Genomic DNA, 26,859 nt, shown 5'->3' on the forward strand with positions numbered 1-26,859 from the left:
GTTTTAGTGCCAGGTATCAGACAGCCACTTTCTGGAAATGAAAAATGAAAAAAGTTGCTTTAAAAGAAAAATAATTTATGCTGAGGCATGTTTACTGTTTTCAGTAAAATGATCATTACATTTCTGAATGTCATGCATATCGAGTGTACATTGATTGAAGCAATCTAATGAATGAATATTCTGGATCAGTTGGCTTATCATATTGTAGATATTTATAGGATAATAAAATACTAGAGTTGCTCAGTAAAAAACCCAGAAAAATACCAAAGCAAAACAAATATTTCAGTTGTAATTATCCATCACAGAGACAAAAATGCCCAACCAAAATACTTAAGCAACCATAGATGCATTGTACAATATAGTAAATAATTAAAATTGACAGTATACATTATATTATATGCAGTGATGTTTTGCTGTAGACAAGTGTGCGTCAAAGACCCAAATAAATGAGTCGTCCAGAGTATTTGGTGTGGGCATTGAATTGCATTCTAGCAAAGCGTGTTAAGGCCTTAGACTATTGTATAGTCAGTAGGACATACTGTCACCAAAACGGGTCTGTGTTGATAGTGCACTCTCAGTCTGGTCAGCTGTAGCCACACAGCTTAGGCCCTTGGACTTGAAGGCCCTTCTGTAGTTCTGGTACGAAGGATCTGTGGGGGAAAAGCTGCCTCATTCTCACTCTTGGCCCATAGTTCCGTTTCATACAGGAGGTGCACAGTCAGAACTTGTCTATGTATGACACGTGCACACAAATCAATTTTTATTTTAACACATTTCTTAATTTGTATACTTCATGTTATAATATTCCATTACCATGCTGAGTAAGAGGAGGTTAATCTTGGCTCCGGGTTTTCAGAAGTTGTCTCTGATTTTGTTCTTTCACAGAATTATGGAAACAAATATTTACAATGGCATTTTATAACACTTAGGTATCCAAGAACCATATTGCACCTACAAAATGGTGCGTTCATCTCTTGGGTGCAGGAATGCAGGAACAAAGTGGGCCTTATCTTTGTGCACAGGTTGCGTGTCTTAGAGAAGGCTGTTTCTGATTTGTATGTGGTATAGTCCAAAAGTTTTCTGCCATCTTCATTTGACTTATTAGTTAACAAATCTTGTGTTCATTTTTTGTCTTTTCAGATGACACTGGCTGCCCTAGTAGCCAATCAGTATCTCCCATTAAGACTCCTTCTGATACTGGAAACAGTCCAATTAGTTTTTCTACAGGCAGTGATGGAGACTATACCAAAAAGAAATGTAATGCTGGAACAGTGGGGGAAGGAAACCCACAGTCTGCGCGATATAAGAAGGAAACAAAGACAAACCTTGTAAAACCAGGTAAGTACATTTTAGATTGTTTCATTTTGTTAATTTCTCTTTAATATGTACAGTGTATTTAAAAGTTCTCATCAAGCAGCACAGAGGATTTTGTTTATGTAGCTGGTGAACAGAAAAACAACTGGTCCCTTTATATATGATTAATTGCAAGATTTGAACAGCAGTAAAATAGTGGATCTTTTTAGTGACAACATAATAATATGAGACATTGATAGAATTTTTTTAAGACTGGATGTGATGTGAAATGTGCTGAAATGCAAATTTTTCTATGTAGAAGAAGTTGCACGTATTTTTGTTTTTCTTCCTATGTGACACATCCCTATAAATCATTCTGGGACTGGGATAGAAGGAGCTTTGCTTAACTTCTTTCAACACATGTTTTTTTTTACGTATCAAGTCTCTTAAGGCCAGATTTTTAAAGGTATTTCGGCATCTAAAGATGCAGATTGAAACCTAGGGGGATTTTCAAAAGTGCTTTGGTGCCTAACTCCCATTGTTTTCAAACATTCAGCTAGGCACCTATCTGTATGTTTAGGTGCCTAAATACCTTTAAATATCTGTCCCTTTGCTCATAAGTGCACCCTCAAATGTGTGCATCTGGGTGTGTGTGATTTTAATGAGAGCTCTGTGTGTGCATCCAAGAGGGTAATTTGGCTACTATTGTTTTCAGACACTAACTTTAACTTAATAAAATGTGAAATAATAGATTTAATAAGTGTGAACATCATTGGACCACATGGTCCTTGGTATGAGGATTATGTGACATCCCAAGTAAGGGAAATTGGGGTATGGGGAATGTTATGCATCACTACTGTTTACCTCCTTTTTAAATTGCTTTTTTGTGTTTGCCTTTTCAAAGGGCTTGTTTTCTTCCTTTTTTCCATTGTGGAGTTGAGAGTTAAACATAATTGTTAGTATGAGTTTTTTACCGAATGGTGAAATGTTTTAGCTGTACTATTACACTCTAATAAGTTTCAGAGTGGTAGCCGTGTTAGTCTGTATCAGCAAAAAGAACGAGGAGTACTTGTGGCACCTTAGAGACAAGTACTCCTCATTCTTTTTACTCTAATAAGTGGAGTTGAGGATTCAGTAGACAAGGTCTGTTCCTTTTGAGCTCTGAATCAATTACCTAACATGGTTTTAGAAGGCACTCTGCAACCCAAGGTGATATCTCTCAAATGAGGGTTAAAATGAAGTCTCTGATCACTTACGTTCATTAAAGATTTCTAAGGACCCGACCGTCCCTGCACCATTAAAGTCAATGGGAGCTAGGGTGACCACATAGCAAGTGTGAAAAATCAGGACGGGGGTGGGGGGGTAATAGGAGCCTATATAAGAAAAAGCCCCAAATATCGGGACCGTCCTTATAAAATTGGGACATCTGGTCACCCTAGTGGGAGCTTTCCCATTAACTACAGTGGACTTAAAATCAAGCCCTAGGTACTTATTGCAAAGCATTGAGGTGGACTAGCTCAGGTGAAGTCCCAGATTCCAGTTTGGGAAGGTATCTTCTATTTTAAATTCCACCTACAGTTCCAACTAGATATGATAATTCACTTTCTTCCTATCTTAGATTGTTGGGTTGAGTTTTTGTTTTTTGTTTTGGTTAAATCAAGTGCCCTAGTGGGGTGGGGTTGTTTGGAGTAGAGTGAATAGAGCACATGAGTCGTCAAAGCTGCAAGAAAAATACAGTCTGTTGAATGAAAGTTATATGGATATGAATATAGCCGAAGGTAATATTTGTAGAGCACTTTGGAAATCTTTTTCGATAAAGGCCCCTGTACATGTAAGATTATTAAGTTACTTGACACATTAACTAATTTTGTTGTTTCAAATTATTACATGTGCATTATAGTATGACATAAAGTTGATAGTCTCTTACTAACAACGGGAAGCTGACTCCATTTGAGATAAGTCTTTGCAGACTGGCTTGCTTTGCATATTTAAATAAACTACTTTTTTAATTGTGATAGTCCTTTGAGCAACAAGAACACATGTTTTCTCCATATTTATATCTTTGATATCCCCACCCATTCATTCCAGAGAAACATTATTTTGTCCTCATTATGATTGCCTTCTTCATGCAGGCAGATTGCTTATTTTGTGGCTGTCAGGGTCAGTACCTAGGTGAGTTCACAATATGTCTTCCTCTAGTAAGGTTGTAACCCTTGTCCTGAGAGCTCAAGCACATCAGCTCTTGTGACGTGCCAGATCTCCACTGTGCGAGAGGCAGTAGTTGAGGTGGTACTTGATTCTTGGTTTCCTGTGCCACAGAAAGTACTTTCAAGCTCCTCTCACCAACCACACCAGACCTTTCTTGGTGGAATGTGATTGAAATCTCTTCCTAACTGGCAGGAGAAAATATTCTTGAAATGGAGAGAGATAGTTGAGCTCCACTCCTTTCCCTCTGCCTGTGGGGATTGAGGCAATGCTTGTTTAGCTCTGCTTTCTCCGTCTCTCTCTTGGTGTGAGGCAGGTCCACTCCCTACACCCTGTCTTTGCAAGAGTTTCTGCTGATTCTCTCACTCAGGGAGTTATGGCCCCTATCCCAAGAAACTCATAATGTAATTGAACACAATATACAGTGAAAAGAGAAGGAGTACTTGTGGCACCTTAGAGACTAACCAATTTATTAGAGTATAAGCTTTCGTGAGCTACAGCTCACTTCATCAGATACATCCGATGAAGTGAGCTGTAGCTCACGAAAGCTTATGCTCTAATAAATTGGTTAGTCTCTAAGGTGCCACAAGTACTCCTTTTCTTTTTACAGCTACAGACTAACACGGCTGCTACTCTGAAATATATAGTGAGTGAGTGTAATGAAGAAACAAAAAGAGGGAAGTGGGAGGAAGTACAAGGGTAACAGGAATAAGTCCACGTGATTACATAAGCTACTTATATGTACAACTTGATGGTTCCCAGCCATTTGAAAGGATATTTTTAATTAAATATATAAATAACATCATTCCTCTTTTCCTAACAATTCTCACTGGTTTTATGAAGATAATATCCGTATAGGATTTACACAGAAGAGTAGCATAACAGTGGTTGCTTAGGGGGAGCTACAAATAAACCACCCCTAACATCACCTTAATTTACAGATATACCGTGCTGAGCTAATCTTATGTAATTATCTATGTGTATCATACTGCCACCTTATTGGGCATTTGTCCATTGTTTTTGTCATTATTTGCCCGGGGAATCATTTATTCCAGAAGTAACACTCAAGCAAATATTTAGATAATTCCAGAAATCTCAGTGTGGGATAGTGGTTAGATTGTGCTCTTGGGACTTCCCTAGCCTGTTCCCATGCTGTTGTCCAACAATTTTTTTGTTGCTCTGACATTATCAGTTTCTCTCTACTTCCTACACTTGGAAAAAATCAAATGGGATCAGTTCTTGGAGCATAAGACACTAGCATATTGTAGTAAACCATCTGTGACTCTTGTCTAATAAAAATGTAAGTTTTAACAATCCATTCATAATTTATGTTGTCTGCCTAGTGAACCACTCTTAATCCTCCAGTGCATTGTTGCTGCATTGTGATAAATCTGTGACTGAAAGTTTTGTATGCTTAGAACTGTTACTATTCATATCAATTTATAATTTATTGATTGTGCACTACATCTGGTTCAAACAAGTGTTATTATAGAAGAATTTCCAAAGCAGTTTGAAAAAGGAAACCAATACCCCTCATTCAAAAGAAATTGCACAACACACAGATGAGTGCGTGTGTTAAAATTTAAAATTTGCACTGAGTCTTTCACGAAGGATGAGGAGATACTGGCAATAAGTACTATGGCATTAGTCCACATTAGCCTGCCTGGCAAAGCGTCATGACGCTTTTCATCTCAGGATTCATGAATCCTATTTTGAGTGTCACTGATTTTCTCAGTAATAAAAAACAGTAGAAAATGTGTTGCAGAGAACAGTTCTGACAGGAGAATGTCCTACAAGACCTCTGATAAGTCCCATCTCTAAATTCTGCAAGTCACATGAAAATCTTATTAAGAACTTTGGCAGGTTTTTTGTTCTTTTGAGGTCTGTGTCTTCTCACTTGTCCAATTTCAATGGGAACATTCCTATGAAAAATTGTTTACTAATGTAAATAAGGCATTTGCAGTCAGGCCCTAAGTTTGGAATTCATGATGAATTTGTAGAGATGTGATAAAAAAAGAGGAATCAGGGATTTACTGAATTAAATATAGCTGAATTAAAAATTCCTTTTAAGCAACATACAGTATTTACCTGTTAAAGTTGCACAAAGCTACATTCAATTTTAAATGTCTTTAAATATTCATAATTGTGGACTGGCACATAGGTCTAGTGGGAGTGCTCTGCATTTCTGCTCAGAAAATCCAGGACCTACTGTCTTGCTTTCAAAGTGTCATGGGCATCTTCAGTCCAGCATAGGAGGGAGATTCCTTTTGGAGCTAATCACTTAGTACCACAAATAGCTAAAATAATCTTTGTTGAGCAACATGAGGCACAGGCCCCCGCTTCTGTCCCCAAAGATCAGCTGTGCTTCCTCCACAGCAATTCTCGGTAGTTATTTCTTCAGCTAGGGAAGGAAGTTTCTTCCCTTCATTGGGTGGAAAGATTGTAACTATAGTTGTGTCAACAGATCATGGTGATGTTAGGGACGTTTTGGACATTGTAGTGACAATAGTCCAATAATAGCAATCGTTTAGAATTGAACCTTGTCATTCATCAGCTTTTTTTTCTTTAAATAGATGTGGACAGCATCACACCAGAATCAATTCATCTGTAATTGCAGTGTGCACTTGCCCTATTCCTGCTCTGATACCTATGTACTGCCAGTTCAATCCTATCCAGGTCACATGAATGAGTGAAAGGTTTAACGATCCATAGCTATTTTAAAGTGTCATTCAACTTGCCCTTACACTGAGTAAATGTTACACTTACTGTGCAGTGCTGTTATGATCTGTTCTACTTTTACTGGGGTGAGTAACTGTCAAGTAACAATTGATTTTAATGAGGTGATGGTAAACTATCCAAAGTGTAACTGGTAAAGTTCATGGTGGTTAATTTGTGAACTGTATGGGGGAAAGTGTTTCCTATTTTGGTGGGGATTTATCGAGGGAGGGTTTAGGATTGTGTTTGACCACCACATGAATGAATACCAGTCTAGAGTCAAGTCACCTTTATATTGACTGTGGATACTCAGAGGCTGTGCCCCATCAACTAGCACTGTAACGTTACGGAAAGGGCAGAACAACATTTCCATGAGCTGGAGGACGAGGAAGGGACACTTTCCCTAAAGTGTTGGTTTCTCCAGTTCTTGTTATAACAGTCATGAAGAGGGTAGACAAGAGACTGGGTTATTAACATTTAACAGTCCTGCTGATTTCATCTGGTGCCTCATCATTGGAAACACAGGACAATGGCTGCCTGGGACTCTACTCTGTGGTCCAGGCCATTCAAAGCCAGGGTAGTGGCTAATAAGTCCATCACTATTCAAGAGTTAATCATCGAAAAGGCCCCTAATTTAGTTTATATTGTTGAGACCTGGCTGGACAACTCAGATAATCCTTTGTCAGCTTCCTCTGCTTAACATGATAAGACAGAGGTAGTAACATCTGACTCCAGAATGTAGGTGCCCCACTCCAAAAACAGAATAGTTTGTATGTATCCAGATTGTCTGTAAATCCTAGGAGAGGATTACATTAGGAACAGTTGTGATACATAGATTGCCATAAAGAACCTTACATTTCTCATGGTCATAAAGCGGTAGAATGATAGGTTTGTTTTCCTCGTGGGGCTGGAGAAGAGGCTGTTCTATTAATGGCTTGATGCATTTGTATCTTGCATTTAGGTTGCTTTTGTTTGTTCTCAGTTTGTTGCACATTTCTGCAAACATTGGAAAAAATAATAGAACCGTGTCTGCTGTTCAGACTCAAAGACACAGAATGTCCTAGTTTGAATAGATGCTATGTAATGGGAATGGTTCCATTGTTCTTTAATAATAGCGAGTTGTGCTTTCACTATCATGTTGAAATGCATTTTAAAATCCTGCCAGTGCTCTTTAGGAAATGTGTAACTATATTCTAAAAGCAGGGTCATGCTGTTTTATTGTGAAATTAACAAATCTAAAAAGCTGTACTTGGGGTGTAGCCTTGCTGTTTCCCCCCAATTTGATCCATTACATAAATTGGTGTGCTTGATTTTATTTGCAGATTCATAGCAGATGGGGTGGGGAGGGGAGGGAGACTGATTATAAAATACATCCCTTTCTGTTGTCATTTATTTTACAGTACTTAGTAACCTCTTTTAATGTTTCTGCATTTCAAGAGCACTGTCATCTGAAGGAGGTATAATTGTGAACAATGGAATATCAAAGAGCACAGTATTTGGTCATAAATCTGGGCTTTGGTTTGGGCATGCACTGTGGCTCCTTTCCTGCAAACACTTGCACATAAGCTTAACTTTACTTGTGTACAGAAGTTTGGAGGATCGGTGCCTAATCCCTGGGAGCATTCAAGGAGGTTAAATATTGGTTGGTGTAAAATGTGTCTGACTGTTAGAACCCTTAGTGGTGATCTGAAAATTGAAATTGCAATCGGATCCAAATTAAGTCTACTCCCAATATTTACTTAAATATAGGTTTTATAACAAAAACATGGGAGATGGACCGAAAGACATAAGAGATTGATTGGTAGGGGTATATGGAACTTCTTGCCTGTGGTCATTGGTTTTACATATGTACTCACACACTTTGAGTCTCAGGTATTTTAATTTAATAATAATTAGTGTGTAAGCCAGGATTTGAATGAGCACTCTCCTGACATCTCATGATGATCTTGGGGGGAAGACTTCAGGAGCAGACTGTATTTGCATAGACACACCTACTGTGCCTAGGTGATCAGCAGACAGAGCTGCCAAAGGGATCAGTTTTGGCTGGTTTTGGGTTACAATCCAGTTTACAATTCCATCCCTGGAATCGACAGTCAACTGCGACCAGACATCATCATCACCAACGAGGACCAGAAGTAGATCATGATGGTGGGCATCACAGTGCCCTTCGAGAACAGGACCCCGGCCTTCCGCGGCACCTGAGCTCGAAAGGTGGAGAAATATGCCCCTCTGGCCGAAACCTTGAGAGCTAAGGGTTACCAGGTTCAGCTACATGCACTGATCGTCATTGCCCTGGGCGAATGGGACCCCAGTAGCGAGCGAGTACTGAGAGAATGTGGAATGGGTCAGAGCTACGCTCAGTTGATGCGGCAACTCATGGTGTCGGATGCCATCAGGTGGTCAAGGGACATCTACATAGAACATATCACAAGACATCAGCAATACCTGGAGGGATGAGCTGAAGTGCCTTTGAGAAGCGCAGTCAGGAAAGTAACTGAAATACTTTCCTCGTGGATTGTATTTTCTAAATGGACAACTGACCCTAAATTCTCAATTACTGAGGGACAGTCTTCACTCATCGATATATTTGCTTTCCACAACCTACTCTCTGTACAACTTCTGATGAGTGATGTACCCGAATACTTGGATGGTAATATCCAAACTGTATTCTTAAATATATTCACCTAAATTTGGGTTATTGCTGATTATACACTATATGTATCTTATGATGTTAAAAACAAACTTTGTATTTGTGAATAATCTAAGCACTATACCCAGATGTACACTCTTTTCTTAACCTGTGTACTATATCATTTTTTTTAACATTAGCTTTAATAAAAAATTTAAATTTGAATGCAGGAGTAATGAACTGTTGTTATCCTTTTTATATGAGTAAAGGAGAGCAGAACTGTACCTAGAATGTCCTGAATGAAGGGGTGACCCTTAACTGAACCTCACTTGCTAAACTGAGGGTAGGGGTGCCAAATCCCAGTGTAAGCAGGAGGGGATAAGGAAAGGTGTTCCTACCGGATCATGTTAACTCTGTTTAAAGAGTCCTAAACACCATTTGACCCTCGCCTCTCCAGTGTTTAAAGACAGAGATGATGGGATTCAAGCATGATCAACTAGTTTCTGTTCAATAGTTGCTAGAGGTGTAATCACTGATGATCTGGGGCTAAGCCTTGACTTGGTGTGGGGACAGTGTTGTGGTGAAAGAGAACAAAGAGCCAACACCTCAGAGGTTCCCCCACTATCCAGTGAAATCCCTAAGCTGAAATCACTAAGAGTTGGGCTAAGGAGTGGACCCTCAAAATGTGGCAATGAGTGGCAAGCAGCAGTGGTAAGGGTGGCAGAAATAACAGCAGTGGCAGAATACAGAGACTGGGGGCAGCAGAAGGAGAATCAGCAGCAGAAAGTGAGCCAGCTGCAGAATGGGAACAGTAGCAGAGACATTGCTGAACTCTGGGTCCTTGCTGACCAAGGACACCCAACCATGAGTGGAGTGCAGCAGAGGGAAAAGGGAAGTGGCATGATAAAGGGCCATTAGTTTGTCTGACTTTGACACCACAAAGTGGCAGACTGAGGCCAGCGTCATTGCCATGTATTGTGCGGTGGGTGTTTCTTATAGTTGCATGCTTTCAAATTGTGGTTGTGGTGTTTTCCCAGTTTAATGAATTGTTCCCTTTTAATACAAGTTTTCTCCTGGTGTACACAGACTCAGTGCCTGCAAGTTGGGAAGTATTGCCTCTAGGAGGCACCCAGGAATGGTGTTTAGTTTTCCCAGATTACCGAATGGGGGCTCGAGCTGGTTCTGTTTTGTATCGCTGAGAGGAATCCTTAGATATTGAACCCAGCTCTTGTTGCTGCTGACTTCACCTGGCAGATGAGTGTACAAATGTTTTGCTGATGTGGTTGTATTCACAAGTGGTGGTGTAATGATTAGGGGAGTCTGAGAGTATTAGAGATGAGTGAATTCCAGGCTCACTGAGTCAAACCCATCTGTGTTATGTTTATCTTGAGCACCAGATTTCTTACTGTGCTCAATATTTGGACAAGAACAGCATGTATACTGGTCAACTGATCATGATTTCTGGGGGCTTCCTATGTGCTTTTTAGAATGTCTGCTTTGCAGTAAAAAGAGAGAGAGCTCCAACATATGCCGTACTTCTTAAAATGATTATGTGCACCCCAATAGTGAACACAACAGAAATAGCCCTAAGTAGAAACATAATGTCATCTAAAGTTCATTCCCCATAGAATTTTCTCCTGTTGTTCTCTCTAATTTGTGTGTGGACATAGAGCTGTGCAAATAACTGATTATTCGGTTGTTTATACAAAACTGGAACAGCTTTAACAGGGAGATTGGGGCAGACCCACCTCAGAATAGCTGATTGCTTAGTAGGTAGGGCATTCTGCTGAGGGGAAGGAGATATAGGTATAAGTCCCTGTTCTAGAGTGGAGATTCAAATCTAGGTTTCCCGTATCTCAGGTGAGTGCCCTAACCACTGGACTATGGGGTCTAACTGTCATTATTTTACCAATTCGCGAAATGTTTCCAAACTGCATTTTTTGGTGAAAAAATGTTTTGGCTAAAAAAGTTTTCCTAGCTCTAACATGGACTTCAAAACCAGATGCAGAATGATAATGATAGTCCTGTCTACCACTTTGTCTAGCTAGCAAATATGTTGTAAAACAAATGTTTTTGACATTGCTCTTTTTAGCTTGTTTCATTTCCTTGCATTTTGTCCCTTCTCAAAATGGACGATATCCATTCATAAAGCCAGCTAGTGCTTTCAGTTAATATGCTGCATGAAAAGAGCCCTGCTGCATAAGCTCAATTTTACTTTCACGTCTGTTGCTATGGAGCTGTGTAGATTTGCTTACTTGACCTGCTAACGCAAGGAGTTATTAAAGGCTCCGTCTCCATGGATACACCAGTGTGAAACTATATTCCACAAAAAAATTAAGATACACATCGCTCTTCAGAAGAAAAAGATACAGTGTTTTGGTATGAGGCTGTACTCTTGACTGTTCCCAAATCTGGGCTGTGGGAACTTAGGGTAAAATATTCAAAAGTGTCTAAGTGATTTAGGAGCCTAACTCCCATTGAAAGTAAATGGCGTTTAGGCTTGTATGTCACTTAGACATGTTTTTTCTGACACGGCCATATTTATATTGCAGTCTCTTACTTTAAATGTTTATCAAAAAGAAAAAGATTACAAAAATGCTTTAACTATTCATGTTACACAATATTAACCACCAGACTGACACGCTTTCTCCATAGTTGACTATTTAAAGGAATATTGAATGGTTTTCAGTATATAAGAGTTAAGAGCCACCTTGTGCATCCAGCAGACGAATTTTACCCAAAACTGTTTTCTTTGCAAAATTAGAGGTCACTGCTATTTTTTTGCTTTACTAAATAAATGCTACTTTTGAAAACGCTTTGAGTAAAAATGTCCAAAGCACCTAAGCAACTAAGTCCTATTGGAAGTCCAAAGATTAAAGTATTCTTTTACTTCTAGTTTTATATACTTACACTTTGATCACATTTTCTACATCAATACTAGGCAGCTTGCAGCAGCAATTATAGGATAGCTAGCTTCATCTTTGTTCAAGAAATATTTTTTTTCCAACATGCAATATGAAGTAACAGCAAAGTGCACTTTAAGCTTTAAAAGTTTTGTATTTCTTCAGAAAAGTCGGCAGAAGCCTATTTTACTAGATATGGCCTGGATAAGTAAAAGTTTAATTCTACATAAAAGGTTTTCACTGGTTCTAACCAGCTAGTGAATACTATGTTACACAATAGCAAACAAGAAGAATAAAACTGTCCTGGATCAGAATGGAACTTTTAATGTTATTAAGCTGCCACTGAGACAGTGATGGCCAAATCATAGGTTTTAGGTTCCCTCCACTTCCAAAAAAGGATTTCAGCTGTGGCTCAACATACAGTAAATACAATATCTGCTTCTTGGTATTTTTAAGATAATCATTGTGTGATTCAAGTTTTGGAAAAAAACGGGGGCAGGTGGAGGATGAGAAAAGCTATATTTCCTTGGGCAAAAATACTATTTTAATGGACACCAAGGGCTCTTTTTTCTACACCAATCCAATATGACATCTGAGCCTAACAAAAACAATGAAACTGGTGCCATACACACTGCACACAGCCTGCATTTATTTTAAAATATGTTAAAGATTGACCTCGAATGTGCTTTGCAGTTTGTATATTTACTTAATTGAAGCTTTTGCCATCTACTTTTCCTGGCTGTTTTCTGCTGTCTTCAGTCTATTTTGCCTTCATAAGAGAAATATTGTGCATATGAAAGAGGCCGTAATAAATCCTTCTTCAGGAGAATTTGTTTTAGTAATTGTGCTGTGCTTTGAAATTATAGTCTCTGTCAGCTCAGCAGATGTTTGAAATAGCTTGCTGAATCCCTAATTCCATTAAAAGAATTCTGGGCCTGGTCCAGCAAAATTTTCCCATTTTGTTCCCACTGAGCTCAGCTTTCATTTTAAGTTATTGGTCATGAAATACCACCCAGAACAATCTGAATTTTTCATTAATTTTTTGTTACTTTTCTGCAATCATGTCATCTGTTGCCATTTTCTTTTTATCTTAGAATGTACAAATTAAATTCCTTTAATTTCTCTTCATAAACCATGCTGTCTAATCCTGTTATTATTATTGTTGTCTTTTGGTTTTCTTCCAGTTTACTGATGCCTTTTCAACAAGGTTGCTGGGTTTATATTGTATTCCAAGTGGTGCTTAATCAAGAATTGACTAATGACTTCCTTATTTTTCTTACATGCAGTAGACCCTATATTTGTAACATTTCGAACACTAATTCTCAGAGTACCATTTTGAGTATATGTAGTTGGGGAAACTTGAGGTAAAAAGGTTAAATTGTTGTCAGGGTCAGGATTAGAACACTGATTTTCTTAACTCATGCCATCAAAACCCTTGGAACAAGCATTACACCCTTAGTTGATTAACGTGTTGCCTCTGTAGTCCCTGCTTCCGTCCCAAATCCCACTTCATGTTACTTTCCAGTCAGTGTTGTCCAGTTTTGTTCTTCCAGATGTGATTTCTTCCTCACTCTTGCAAATCCAAATTAAATCCTATCGGGATAATTATGACCTAATATCTAAATTCCCAAGATTGTTTTGTCATCTTGTTTGGTCCCAGGTGTGTTGACGAACTGCCTCCAAATTTGGTAGCATCTGCAAACTTCGTCAATTTACAGTTTCTGTTTATTAATTATGTGTTTATTAATAATTAGTAATTTATTGGAATGACTAGACCAGGGATTGGCAACCTTTGGCACGCAACCTGTCAGGGAAATCCGCTGGCAGGCCACGTCAGTTTGTTTACCTGCAACGTCTGCAAGTTCAGCCGATCACAGCTCCCACTGGCTGCGGTTCACCATTCCAGGCCAATGGGGGCTGCGGGAAGCGGTGCAGGCTGAGGGATGTGCTGGCCGCCCCTTCCCACAGCCCCCATTGGCCTGGAACGGTGAACCGCGGCCAGTGGGAACTGCGATCGGCCTAACCTGCGGACGCTGCAGGTAAACAAACTGTCCCGGCCTGTCAGTGGATTTCCCTGACAGGCTGAGTGCCAAAGGTTGCCAATCCCTGGACTAGATAGTGTTGGCCCAGTACAGATCCTTCATGGTTTCTCTCTCAATACCTCATCCTGGTTTAATGCTGCACTGTTAATAATTAAATACCCTCTGTTTATACTCATTTAACCACCCCATAGTATTCCTGTGCATACTTAATTGCTTTATATTTTCTAAATTGTTTTTAATAATTCTTATTTTACAGACAAGGGAGAAATTAGTGAAGATTGTTCAACTTTTAGGGGTGTATTTTCCCACTTATATATATGAATCCTATTGTATTTGAAATATGTGTATTTAGGTTGGGAGACTAAAAACTCTCGATTATTAGATAAATGTTTTCTTACTGGTTGAGTGGTAGTGTGGTGTATCCAGGCACTGGCTACTGATATTTGGATTACATTCCTAGCTCTCCCATTGATTTCCTGTGTGACCACAGGCGAATCACTTAGGTGTTGTGATGCTCAGCATTGCAACACCTAATTTTGAGGCACCTAGAAATCACAGGAACAATACTGAAAAGGAGGACTTGTGGCACCTTAGAGACTAACAGATTTATTTGGGCATAAGCTTTCGTGAGCTGTGTATATAAATCATCTCCCCACTGTATTTTCCACTGAATGCATCCGATGAAGTGAGCTGTAGCTCACGAAAGCTTATGCTCAAATAAATTTGTTCGTCTCTATGGTGCCACAAGTCCTCCTTTTCTTTTTGCGGATACAGACTAACACGGCTGCTACTCTGAAGCAGGAACAATACTGTGCACCACAGAATCTGAATTAGACACCTAGGCACCCTAACAATGGATGGGGAGAGACGGGTGTCTTAGAATGCAATCTACAAAAGCCCAAGCACTCTAGGCAGGAAGCCATCTAACTAGCCAATGGGAGATTCTGATGAGAGGGATATGTCTTAAGCCCTGCCCCCTTGTAGAAAGAGATATCTAAGTCTGGGCTTCAGGGTGGTGCCTACTGGGAACCCCTCTCCTGGAGTCAGTTAGGTGCCTTGTGAGAATGGAGTAGGAAGTGGATGTGGTGCTCATTTTATAACTTGTAGCCCAGTGGTTAGAGCACTCACCTGGGATGTGGGAGACACAGGTTCAATTTCCCTGTCTTCCTGAGGGGGAAAAAGGATTTGAACAGGGGACTCCTACTTGTCCGGTGAGTGCTCAATCCACTGATATCCTGGAATATTCTGGTGTGAGGGTCCCGCAGTCTCTCCTGTTGAAGTTTTTCTACTTTGGATAAATAATTAGAGTCATTGAAACATGGAGACCTGATCCTGGGTCTCTCACCTCCCATGGAGGTGCCTTAATCACCAGTCTAGTGAGTCACACTCTCTCTATCTCTCCCCGGTTACTCTTTAAGTATTTATACACAATGGAATAGCTTCAACAGGGAAGACTGAGGAAGCTCCACATCAGGATATTGCATAGCTCAGTGGTTCAAGAACTCACCTGAGAGGTGGGAGACCCCTGTTTAAATCCATGCTCCCCCTCAGGCAGAAGGAGGAATTGAACCTGGGTTTCCACATCCCAGGTGAGTGCTCTAACCACTGGGTTAAAAGTTATAAAGTAGGTAGCACTGACACAACCACTTCGTCCTTCTATTCTGACCAGATTTTGAATGAGACCCGATCCAGTAGGTGGCCTCTGAGCATGCCTACCAGATTGGGCCTCCCCTCACGAGGTATGTGGACAAATGCCTATCTTTTCCCTGTTCATGGATTGCTTTGGGGCTTAGGTGGGAGATGTATGTCCGGACACCTTGAGTGGGCCTGCAGTGCACATGCCCAGAGGCAGAAACTGAGGAGCCTAGGGAACTTCTCCTGCACACATGTAGGCATTGAGTGAGTTTAGGCATCTATTGGGTTAGGTGGCAGCTAAGTGGGAGTTTTGTAGATTGCAGATCTAACTGGGATTTAGGCACCTAAGTACCTTTGTGAATCTAGGCCTTACTCTCTATGGCTCAGTTTACCATCTGCAAAATGAGTAGAATATCCACCTCACAGTGTTATGTGAATTAGTGAAGTGTTTTAAAGCGTGAGATCTTCAACTTAAAGTTGTTAAGAAATGTCCTCAATACCACCGCCCCTGTTCAAAAGTTAAAACTGGAAAAACTTTAGGAGAGAGCCATATGCAAGTCTCAGCCTATTGAGAAAAGATTAAAAAGAGAGTTGAAAATTACTAAATTAAGACTCCACACAATTTACTTTTAATTTTTACATAATCAGTTGAAAAAAAGAGAGAGAGATTGGAAGACATTCATATTTTTATCAAGCAAATAAGTAATATAAGCAAAAATTATAAGGAAAATTATTCTAATGCTACTGTAAATCTTGCAAACACAGACACAGGAGAATAGAGTCCATCATGTCTCGGGTCTTACTTTTCACAGGTGTGTGTTTTGTAACTATTATCTGTGTCTCCTAGGATATAGCATAACAAAATAGTTAAGGCTACATTTAGGCATTTTTTAGTGCATCTTATTTGTAGTTTTGTAAGAATTTTGATTAGATTTTATTAAAAAAAACGAAACCCAAACCTTGAAGTATTTGTTTAATTTGTTATGAAGGTCTAAGACTGTTTGTTTTTAGGTGTTGGACATTTCAATGTAGTTCTTATCTTCCTCAGTTTTGGAATTGAGTCAGTAAGATATTAACTCTCTAAATCTAGGAATTGAGCTTTCTGACAGTGCTTAGTAGAACTGACCAAAAAAAAAAAGGTCCTGACTGTAAACCCTCAAGTATTATTATGCTGAAATGCACAGTCTTGGTGTCTTTGGTAATTATTATTATCTAATGATACTCTGTTGAGAAAAAATTAAGATGTGACAGCAGTAGTAACCCATGATGTATTGCTTTTTACCTAGAAACTGCCTTGACTTCATTAGACTGAAAATAAGATTGTCAATTTATCCACAGCTTTATTGTTTCAGTAAGTGACATTTGAAGTGATAACAAAATGGGCTTTTTTTTAATGCTTTCAGTATGTGTGTTCATAGTCGGTAAATATTAAATGAGATTATGAAAAACATCTTGCTCTTTGTCCTTGGAATTGTGGATTTATTTAGTTTAGTTGCTTCCCATATAAATTTTTCATTCCAATGTTTTTCTGTTTGCTAGAGGAAAACACATCAAACGGAGTTATTTTTTTAATGTATGTTGTAATTAAAAACATCTGATTCATATTAGACGTGATTTGTTTAAAAGCTTTCAACATAAGATGGTTTGTAAGTGTTTATAGGTATTGTGTGTATACTGTACTTTTGTTCCTGAACACCTAAATGACATTAACCCAACATCAGCCTGTCTTCCCTTTAGTTATGAGAGACAGGCTCAAAGATGTGCAGGAGGGGCCTCCAGAAGCCCCTTGTTAAAATTCTGTGACCAAACTGCAGGGAGGGTTGCAATGACTTCCCCGTCTCAGATGGAGCTCCCTGTCTGTGTGCTGTGAAATCATCCCTGCCAGAGCAAATTGCACTAAGTGTAAGGTATTGTCCAAAATATCCAAGTACAAGTGGAGCCCCATGCTGTATTATTAGCAATATAATCAGCATATTTTTTCAGATGCCAAGTCTGAACATTTCTAGTGAAGAGCACTTAAAATGTTCATTGGCCAACTGAGGCTTCATCCCTCATTCTCTGTGCCTATGAGAGCATTTTTGTTTGTTTAAACAAGCAGATTCCCAAAATTCTTTCTGCCTGGGGAGCAAATGCTCCCTTGGGACAAAGGTTTTATCCCAGGCTAAGGAGGGAAATTTCATAGGGCCCTCTTGTTGAACTATTGTCAGCACAGTTCAAACTGTATATAACAGTAGAAAAAATATTTAGGGCATGTAGAATTCCAGGTGAGGGATCCTTTCAGTATATACTAAATAGAATTAAAAATGATCCATTTGAAATAATGTTTGCCTGGTTTAACATCTGCTTGTGGATGCTCTGCAAATCAATTAATTAAAACAACAGTTAAGAAAAACAGAAGCTCAAATCCTAGTTCTGACTGTACAATATACTTCACACACTCAGAAGATACCAGCAATTAGGTTTCTAGTAACTACTGGTTGCAGGAAGGAATATGATTGATTAATATCACATAGTAGTTTTACAGCACACACAGGCAAAGTGAGCTGTAGCTCACAAAAGCTTATGCTCTAATAAATTTGTTAGTCTCTAAGGTACCACAAGTACTCCTTTTCTTTTTACAGATACGGACTAACACGGCTGCTACTCTGAAAGGTAGTGCTCTGTATTCAAGCTGAGATATGCAAACAGAGTAGTTAATTGTCCAGATATCCCATAATGTATACTCATGTATTTCAGATTATAATCAAGGCCACAGTAGCAAAAGCTGGATGACAATGCAGAGAACTGGTTAATGAGAGGGTTTTCTGGTTGCATTAGTACAGAGATAACTTTTCCAAGATAGGGAAAGGAAACAAGTAGGATGAGCAAAGATCAAAGCAAAAGAAAAACAGTTTCGATCACAGAACCTGTGGTCAGGATTGAGATTGTCTGTAAAATAAAGGAAGGATCTAGATGTGAAGAAATGCGCTCAGTGCAATTACACACCCCCAGAAATCTGTTGTCCCATCACCAGCACTGCCTTGTACTGATGTCAAGGTTGCTTCTAAGGACGTAAGTTAAATGGTACTGAAAAGAAGAAGTAACAAATCAAATGTCAGACACCACTTTTACATTGCTGTTAAAAGACTAAATAGAGCTCTTAATTTTTTCTTTCTTAAAGTGTCTTAATTACCTCACCTTCAGACTCTTTCTGTTACATGTTATTAGTTGCAGTTACTAGACAAAACTCTTTGTTGTTTCACCATTACAGCTGCCACCTTCAATTTTTCAGGTTTCAGAGTAGCAGCCATGTTAGTCTGTAATCGCAAAAAGAAAAGGAGGACTTGTGGCACCTTAGAGACTAACAAATTTATTAGAGCATAAGCTTTCGTGAGCTACAGCTCACTTCACCTGTGTGTGCTATAAAACTACTATGTGATATTAATCAATCAGATTCCTTCCTGCAACCAGTAGTCACTAGAAACCTAATTGCTGGTATCTTCTGAGTGTGTGAAGTATACTGTACAGTCAGAACTAGGATTTGATCCAACGAAGTGAAGTAGCTCACGAAAGCTTATGCTCAAATAAATTTGTTAGTTTCTAAGGTGCCACAAGTACTCCTTTTCTTTCTTCAATTTTTCAGAATTTGCTTCCACAAAGGACTTCTGGAAAACCAAATTCCCTGACCCTGTGTCTTGATGGCTGAAACATATTGACTTGGCCAGTCACCCTCAACATAATGACAGGTTTCAGAGTAGCAGCCGTGTTAGTCTGTATCCGCAAAAAGAAAAGGAGGACTTGTGGCACCTTATAGACTAACAAATTTATTTGAGCATAAGCTTTCATGAGCTACAGCTCACTTCATCGGATGTAGCTCACAAAAGCTTATGCTCAAATAAATTTGTTAGTCTCTAAGATGCCACAAGTCCTCCTTCTCTTTTCACCCTCAGCAGTTGTCCTTCCTCCAAAATAGAGATAGGATCATTCAGTTGGAGGACCTGCTGTGTCTTTAGCAATAAGCATGTGAGAGATGCATTTGGTGACTCCGTCTATCTTTAGTTACAATCATTGATTCAACTTCTTTGCCTCGTCCAAAGTTTTATTTGGACACAGAGTATTAACAGATGTTTAATGTGTGCTGTAAGTTATATGTATTTTCCATGTCTGTTGTCTGTGAAATTTTCTTTTTGTGCAATGTGGGAAGGGATGACTTGCAACAAGGTACAATTACTTACTGGTAATTGCCTGTATTGTAGCATTTTTCTCTGTTCTCCTATCCTATTTCCCAGTCTCCCAGCTCCATGGTGTAACAAGGTGAGTGGTACATTCATGCATGGTTGTGGGGTTTGTTACCTTGGAGTGAACAGAAGGGAGGTGGGCTGGTACCTTTATGATGGTTATGATTGATAAATCTGCCTCTTTCCTCTTTATTTCCTGGGAGATGGCTCAATTGTGCTAATTATGTAGAATTATGTTAGTAATATGGGGAAAGTCTGACAATTACTACATTAAGCAATTAGCGATACCTGTATACTGCATCACACTGGCAAGAGAGTACATTTTCTCATTGCCTGGCCTAGATGCCAATAATTTTTCTGGGGGTTACCTAAAAAGAAACCTGAGGCTTTGGAGAAGGGCCTCACCTCTCCCTAGCCCATGTTCCATCACCCCTACATCTTAATGATACAGTGTTCCTTTCTGGATTGAGGGAATGGATTTTTGCACAACCCTGTGCTTGCAGGGATACTCAGAGCAGCCCAGTGCTAGATTAGGTAGAAGAGGTGAAGGGTTTGTATTTACCAGTAACATACTCTTTGTTGTGAAAAATTAGCTCTCAGAATTACAGATTTAGCTATGAGATAAAAGGTTTCAAGATAAATTCTACTGAAACTTTACATCCAAATCCTTCCAGCAGCATCCACTGTAATTACACACTCTCCCCTACTGTAGCGGCTTCTGATGGTTTCACTGGACCTTTTTATGCAATCAGGCCCTATCTCCTCCCTTGGGGGCTTTAAATAAAGCTATCTGCAGAGAGACTATTTCATTTAATTAATTTTTTACTGCATTTTGTTTTGGGGCCCTTTCATTGATACCAGAAGCTGGATGCTTTATTAAGGCAGGTAAGCTCAAAGAATTAAGGGCTTTGCATCTTAAAGTCTACCTGCCTTTTTTGTCAGTATCATTTTGTCTACAGCACTGTTACATTTTATGATTGTAAGAAAAACCCAGCATCAAGGTTGACCGTTGTGATGCATTCAGTATTATGGAGCCACAACATGAATGAGTTCTGTGGATTATACATATTCACAGCTACATCTCAGCTTGAAGGAGTGATAAGAATAACGTACGAAAGGTGGTTAAACTGTAATAGGTCCACGCTTGCGATACTGGCCTTGAAGAATCTGATCCCATAGATCAGGTGTCACAGTTCCTATTGCAAATCTTGTTTGAACTATTTCTTCTTCCTTCTGTGTTTAGTATTAATCATTTAAACAGGAAAATGAATCATAAAACAACAAACGGGAAGCATCAATCTGGATTTACAAAAGCAAAGAGATTAAAAATTCCAGCTCCAGCTACATCTGTAAGACCACTAATATACCTAAGATCAGGAATACAGACAGTATACAGTACATGGATGATGGATAATACCTAGGCACAATAGAGTAGGTTACTCTACTCTGTATACCACGTGTGTGTGTGTGTGTGTATAATTTCTGTATATATGTTATATATACATTACTTCTACCTATACATAGTGCGCATTTATTCATATTACATACACTGTTCTTTGTTTTATATATTCCAGTGCTTAGATAGTATGATGGTGGACACGAAAGGAGAACCTAATATAGCTGTAATGAGCAGTAAGTGCTATATGCATTATATGTTCAAAGAACTGTATTAGGTTGGTGGCATTATCTTAGTTTTACATCTTGGGAAACTGAGATGCAGAAAAGTTAAAGGTGTGACTTTTCTAAACTGCCTGTGGACAAAACTGCATGTGTAATTACCATAGTTTAATGCACTGGTTGGGTAAACGCATACAATTGCCAGTTAGAGGCAGCACTGACCATGAGGTACAACTGGTGACCCAATTTGTGCTGTAATTGTGACACAGCATTTTGGAAAATCAGGCCTAAGTAACTTGTCCAGAGCCACCCAACCAGTCAGTGGTAGAGCCCAGATTAGAACACAAATTTGATTTCCAGCCCTCTAGATGTTACTTCTCATAGACTCAGTCAAGACATAAAACTATCACTGTATGGTGTATTAAAAACAAATTTTGGAAAGCTTCTTAGTAATTTGTTGGCCATAATTATACCATACTATTGCAGGCCACAGTCTGTTGTAAAGCACTGTGATTCCCTGTGCACTGCTCCACATGCTGCTACTTGGGAGCCCTTTGCTAGACAGCTGGAAACCATAGCAATAGACTTTCCAGCATCCTGTGGGGTATATGTGGCACAAGTGTTGTATAAGAGGATGCTGTGCTGTCTATTGGCAGCCAGTATGTAAGCAGATGATCAGATTCACCAGTGGCTAGGGCATGGGGAAAAATATGTTTTTGAATGAATTTCAAATGAGAAACATGTGAGGCATGAGGTATGCAGCATTTGACTTGTTTTACAGTAAAAAAAAAAAAAAAAGGTGACTCTTGTCATCTAACAAAGAAACATCAGGGTAAGTCTGATGCTGTGGTACCTTGAGGACTGAAGAACATATAATACTTGAGAGCTTGAAACTGCTCCCACATTTAGTGTGGCTTTTGAGACCATTTTGCTGTTCAGATCTGTGAGCCATAGGACTCAAAACTTGTTGCAACAACAAAAGTGTATCATAGACTCTTATAAACACTCCCAAAGCAGTGTAGCCTGGCGAATGGGCACAGGCTTGGGATTTAGGAGAGCCTGAGTACTAATCCTAGCTCTACCATTGTGTTGCTTTGGGCCTTTGGCAAGTCACTTCATCTTTTGTTCTGTTATCATGTCTGTCAGCTGGAATACTTACCTACCTAGGTCACCGGGGTAAGTGCATGTTAATGGCTGTGCTTGAACACATAGTGGCCTTATTGCTTTAGGCAAAGATGCATGACAAGTGGGGAAAATATTTTTTTAAAGTCTCAGTGGTACAGGTGAGCTTGGGTTACACAGAGTTCTAGCCTGAACGTTGAATCTGTCATGCTTAGAAACACCAGCAAGTTTGATACCTTTAATATAAAAGAAGCTGTGAAGGATCCTGTAAATATACATGCTCAAAGTTAAGCATGGACATAAGTGTCTGCAGAATTGAGGCCATAGAATTCTTGATTAGTGGAAACAGTCCCAGCCCCAAGTTTAGTACAATTCTCTTTTAGAGATCCCAGAATTGGTTACATTTTCAGTATCTGCTTAGCCTTATCTACAATGGCTAGTTTGGCAGCCCTTCACAGTACTTTACTCCAAGTGAATCGGTTCAGAAGGACGGTATTATTAAGCTTTGCTTCCTTGGAATACTCTCAATAACAAGATCTGATTATGATGTGGTCTGCTTAATCATAGACTTCCCTTGTTTTAGGCTGTGCCTGTCTGCATAAAAGCCAATACTTTACTTTGCTTTAGAAAGCCACTGACTTCCTGTTTGGGGCCAGAGCATAGTATAGGTATTGAATATTCATTATGTGTTTACCTGCTCTAGTCTTGTTTGTAAACTTAGATTTGTAATTTATATACATAGATGTTATCTCCTGAATATTTAAAACAAAATAATTCTATATATTATATAGGAATGGAATATAGGAATGTTTTGTTTATAGGGAAAACTCTATTCTTGCTTTAGGCATTATATCCCATTTTCAGTTACTTTGCATCCCCAAGGATGGACTCAGTGGCATATGTAGGTGGTTATACTCTGTAAACATTTTAGTACAAGAAAGCAGTGTTTTCCCTCTCCACAATCCCCCACCTTTGCATTTTGTTTCTGTGTGGTTCTGAGTAAGTTGCTGAGGCTCTAATTTGGCTTGTGGAATCTGAATTACTGGTTGTGTTTGCAAAGATGGCAGTTAGAAAAAACATCTTTTTACATGTAAACTGAGTGTATTTGATATGGAACCAGTTAGTGGCATAGAACTGGAGCCTCATCATGCCATTTTTCTAGAATCACTTTTTAAGAATTGGGCTGTAAATTTGTGTTTTGAGGTCAACCAAATGAGTTCATAGAGTTATCAGACAGAGGTGTGAGGGTCTGTGCTGTGCATATTCGAGGCAGAGCCCAGAACTTGCAGCCTAGGAGTGTAAGGGTAGCTTTACGCCACCATTGCACCTTCCTTTCCTGGGCTGCTCCAGAGGCTAGAGAGGCACCCAGTGGGCTTATCTAAGTCCAAGCAACAGCTGTCTTCCCAGGCTGCCCTATTGCTATATTGCTGCCTGCTGCAGCTATGTCCCCACCGTGGCCCCCCATGTCCTCTACACCAGGGCTTGCCAGGAGTTCTCCGAAAGTAGCCTTAGAGCTATATCCACAATTCCAGTGCCAGGGAAATTCTCCCCTCGCTGGAACCAGGTCTTTCCAATTTTTATGCCACTCTTGCCCTTTTACCTGGTATAAAGGAGCCGTAGTGGGGTTGAGAATTTCACCCAGGATGTTCTAGGAGTCTAGATAACTGAAAAAACAACATACATGGTAATTATAAGAACACCCATGTTTTTCTAGATTATAGCTCTTTGCCGGTTAGCAAAGAGCTGATGGAAAAACATAGTCAAGGGTCTCAAAATGTGAAAACCCAAAAACAATCCCTCCCCAAATTCCCCTAAACCACGTCCCACTGTGAACTTCGTCCTCACAAGAGATCATATTTAATACTGCGCATGGCTTGAGTTTGGTTTTGTTTTTAAAATGTTTTGCTTCTGTGGTATCAGACTTGCTTTTGTGTTTGTAATGGGCTAACAAACTGGGCAGTCTATATCCTGTGGATCTGCAGCTTTAAAAAAAAGATGGCTGCTGGGATGCGCAGAATCCAGCAGTTTTAAATGTCATGGGGTAGGAAGTGCTTACCTGACTGAGCCTGGACTGTATTCTGACTTGCCATTGGCATTTAAATCTGAATATACAGAGCTGGAGTGATGTCACTTGTGACACTAGCGGCTTGTGTAAACTAGAAAATTTCATCATGTTAGACCGTGCATGACCTAAGTCTGCTACAGCCCCAACCAGCTGCCACGAAGTTAAACAGACCAGCCCTTGTTCATATGTAGTGCAGCGGCATGTTTAATATCATGTAGCTAACACGTGCTGACACAATGTAATTTTCCAGTGTAGAGCACTTGGGAGCATCGGAAGATGTTCTGAGCTGCCCACTTGCTTTATGAAAGACTTAATGAGCCTGAGAATTCTAAGATTCAAAAATAAAGGGCAGGATTCAGCCTCAGGAAACACTAGCATTACCTACAGTGCTGGGCTCTGGAAATGGAAACGGCCTAGCCATGATGTGCCCCTAGCCCTCACTTGCTGGGAGGTTTTCAACCAGGCACCACAGCTAGAGAAGTGGATGGTGCTGGCTGGAGAGGGGATGTGGCGAGGAGATAATTGATTCAGCATATCCCCCAGAGAAGCCTCAACCATCAGGTTTCCTTTGAGCCTAAGCCACAATTTAAAGCTGTCTTCCTGTAGAGGAACTCCTGTGTAAGAGGGCAGTGCACCACTACTTTATCCATCCTTTCTCCTCCCCTCAAGAGCTGAATTCCCCTCCCCGGTGTAGCTGCCAAGCTGGCACGGGAAGGTTCAACATGCAAACTTCCAGTTCCTCCACTGACTTGCTACATGTCCTTGGATGAGTCACCTCTTCCTGCTTCCATTTACCCATTTGTAACTTGGATATAATTGATGAGTTTTTGCAGGGATTAATTAATGGTTGCAGAGTGCTTTGGGATCCAGAGATGAAAGATATTATGTACATAGTAATTTTTCTTCTGGCTGTTAAGCTATTATTAAAGCAAGTTGAAAGCTTATTTCCATCCTCTCCCATGGAGCTCTCCCACTGGCATCTTTTTTTCATGGCTGTTTGCAGCACTGGGTTTGGATATGACAAACCTAAAAAAATCGCCAAGTATTTTTCAGGCGATAAGAGCTTCTTACCCAATGAACTGTCATATTTCTGGGCTCAGCAAAATGGGTGCCGTGTTCCTTTAAATAACAGAGTCTGGAAAATGAAAGCTGTAAATCATAGAAAGTTAGTAATCAGATAGTATGGCTTAATACCAAAGCCTAGAGCCAGGCATTGTTATTGGTTTACTGTAAAACTATTTAGAGGTGCCTTACTATTTCTCTGTGTCAGATTAAAGCCTGTATGTGGATATCAGAAACAGATGAGCTGATAAGTGGGTGCCCTGCCCCCCAGATAAATAATATTTTCCTGTTTAAAGTGTGACAAATCCAACAGCAGTTGTTTGCTTAGTATGACTGTGCACTTGAAAGAATGGTGAGCAGCCCCACTCAGGTAGCCGGGTTTCCTTACAAATGTTTAAAGTGGCTTAGGCAGAATAGAAGTTGCCATGTCCTGTTGTGTTCTATTGTTGCTGAAGTGTATGTTTTCAGGGAGCTGTTGAAAGTCTGGAATATATCCACAATTGCTCCTAGAGGGTGTGGTTGAAAACACAGGCTGACTTTTAAAGTTCACATGGGACAGGCAAAGGAAGGATGGTTATGATTCATCGTCACTTTTAAAACCAGTACATCAGTCCTGGAGTGAGAATTTCCATCATGTTTTTACTCTTCCCTTTTCCTTTCCAGGGAGTGAAGCTGATTTTAGCTCTTCAAGCAGTACAGGTAGCATTTCAGCCCCTGAAGTCCATATGTCTGCTGCTGGGAGCAAAAGAGCCTCTTTTTCTCGCAAGTAAGCAAAGCAATTTATCTTATACTATGTGTGTTGCTTAGTGGAAGGCCGGGCTTATCCACCACTGTTATACCTTTTAAAACAATTTGGACTCCAGTGGGTTCTCTGATAGTACTGACATTGATTCGAATCTGTGATCTAGGAGAGAACAAATGTGATGTTTTTGGAGAATATAAACTGTGATACAGGAGGATCATGTGACCAACAACAGTTCTGTTCCTTCATGACATACCTTTGAGATCCTGTCAGCTACATAAAAAAAATGTTTAGCATAGAAAGAAGGGGAAACAGCTGGGTGTGTGCTTAGTTAAGTGCAACCATTCCAACCAACTGATCGTAACCTTCTGGTCACATCACTTTGTTTTCCTGCTGTGACAAATTGTCAGCTCACCACACGCCTTGCAGGATCATCATAATATCATTTGTTGGAGGAAAAATGTTCATGCTTGTGTCTTTAATTCCGGTTGCTAAATATCAAGTTCCACTCCTTTGTATTAATAGGTATAAAATACCTGGTTCTTGAAAGGTATGTATTAAAAATGCCTTTGATGAAATATTTCTGTAAGTTGCCTCCACATCACATGTCAG

The 26,859-nt window shown here is 39.7% G+C and overlaps 1 protein-coding gene across 3 annotated transcripts in view; it reads left to right on the forward strand.

Moving 5' to 3' along the window:
- Positions 1–26,859, forward strand: part of SYBU (syntabulin) — a 53,968-nt gene that overhangs the window by 19,768 nt on the left and 7,341 nt on the right. For all 3 annotated transcript variants that reach the window (XM_037892103.2, XM_037892101.2, XM_037892102.2), the window contains exons 3-4: positions 1,141–1,338; positions 26,169–26,271. In XM_037892103.2, coding sequence (XP_037748031.1) covers positions 1,141–1,338; positions 26,169–26,271 — 301 coding nt within the window. The remainder of the gene's footprint in view (positions 1–1,140; positions 1,339–26,168; positions 26,272–26,859) is intronic.

The sequence above is a fragment of the Chelonia mydas genome, chromosome 2 (genome assembly GCF_015237465.2).
Source record: "Chelonia mydas isolate rCheMyd1 chromosome 2, rCheMyd1.pri.v2, whole genome shotgun sequence".
Taxonomy (NCBI): Eukaryota; Metazoa; Chordata; order Testudines; family Cheloniidae; genus Chelonia; species Chelonia mydas.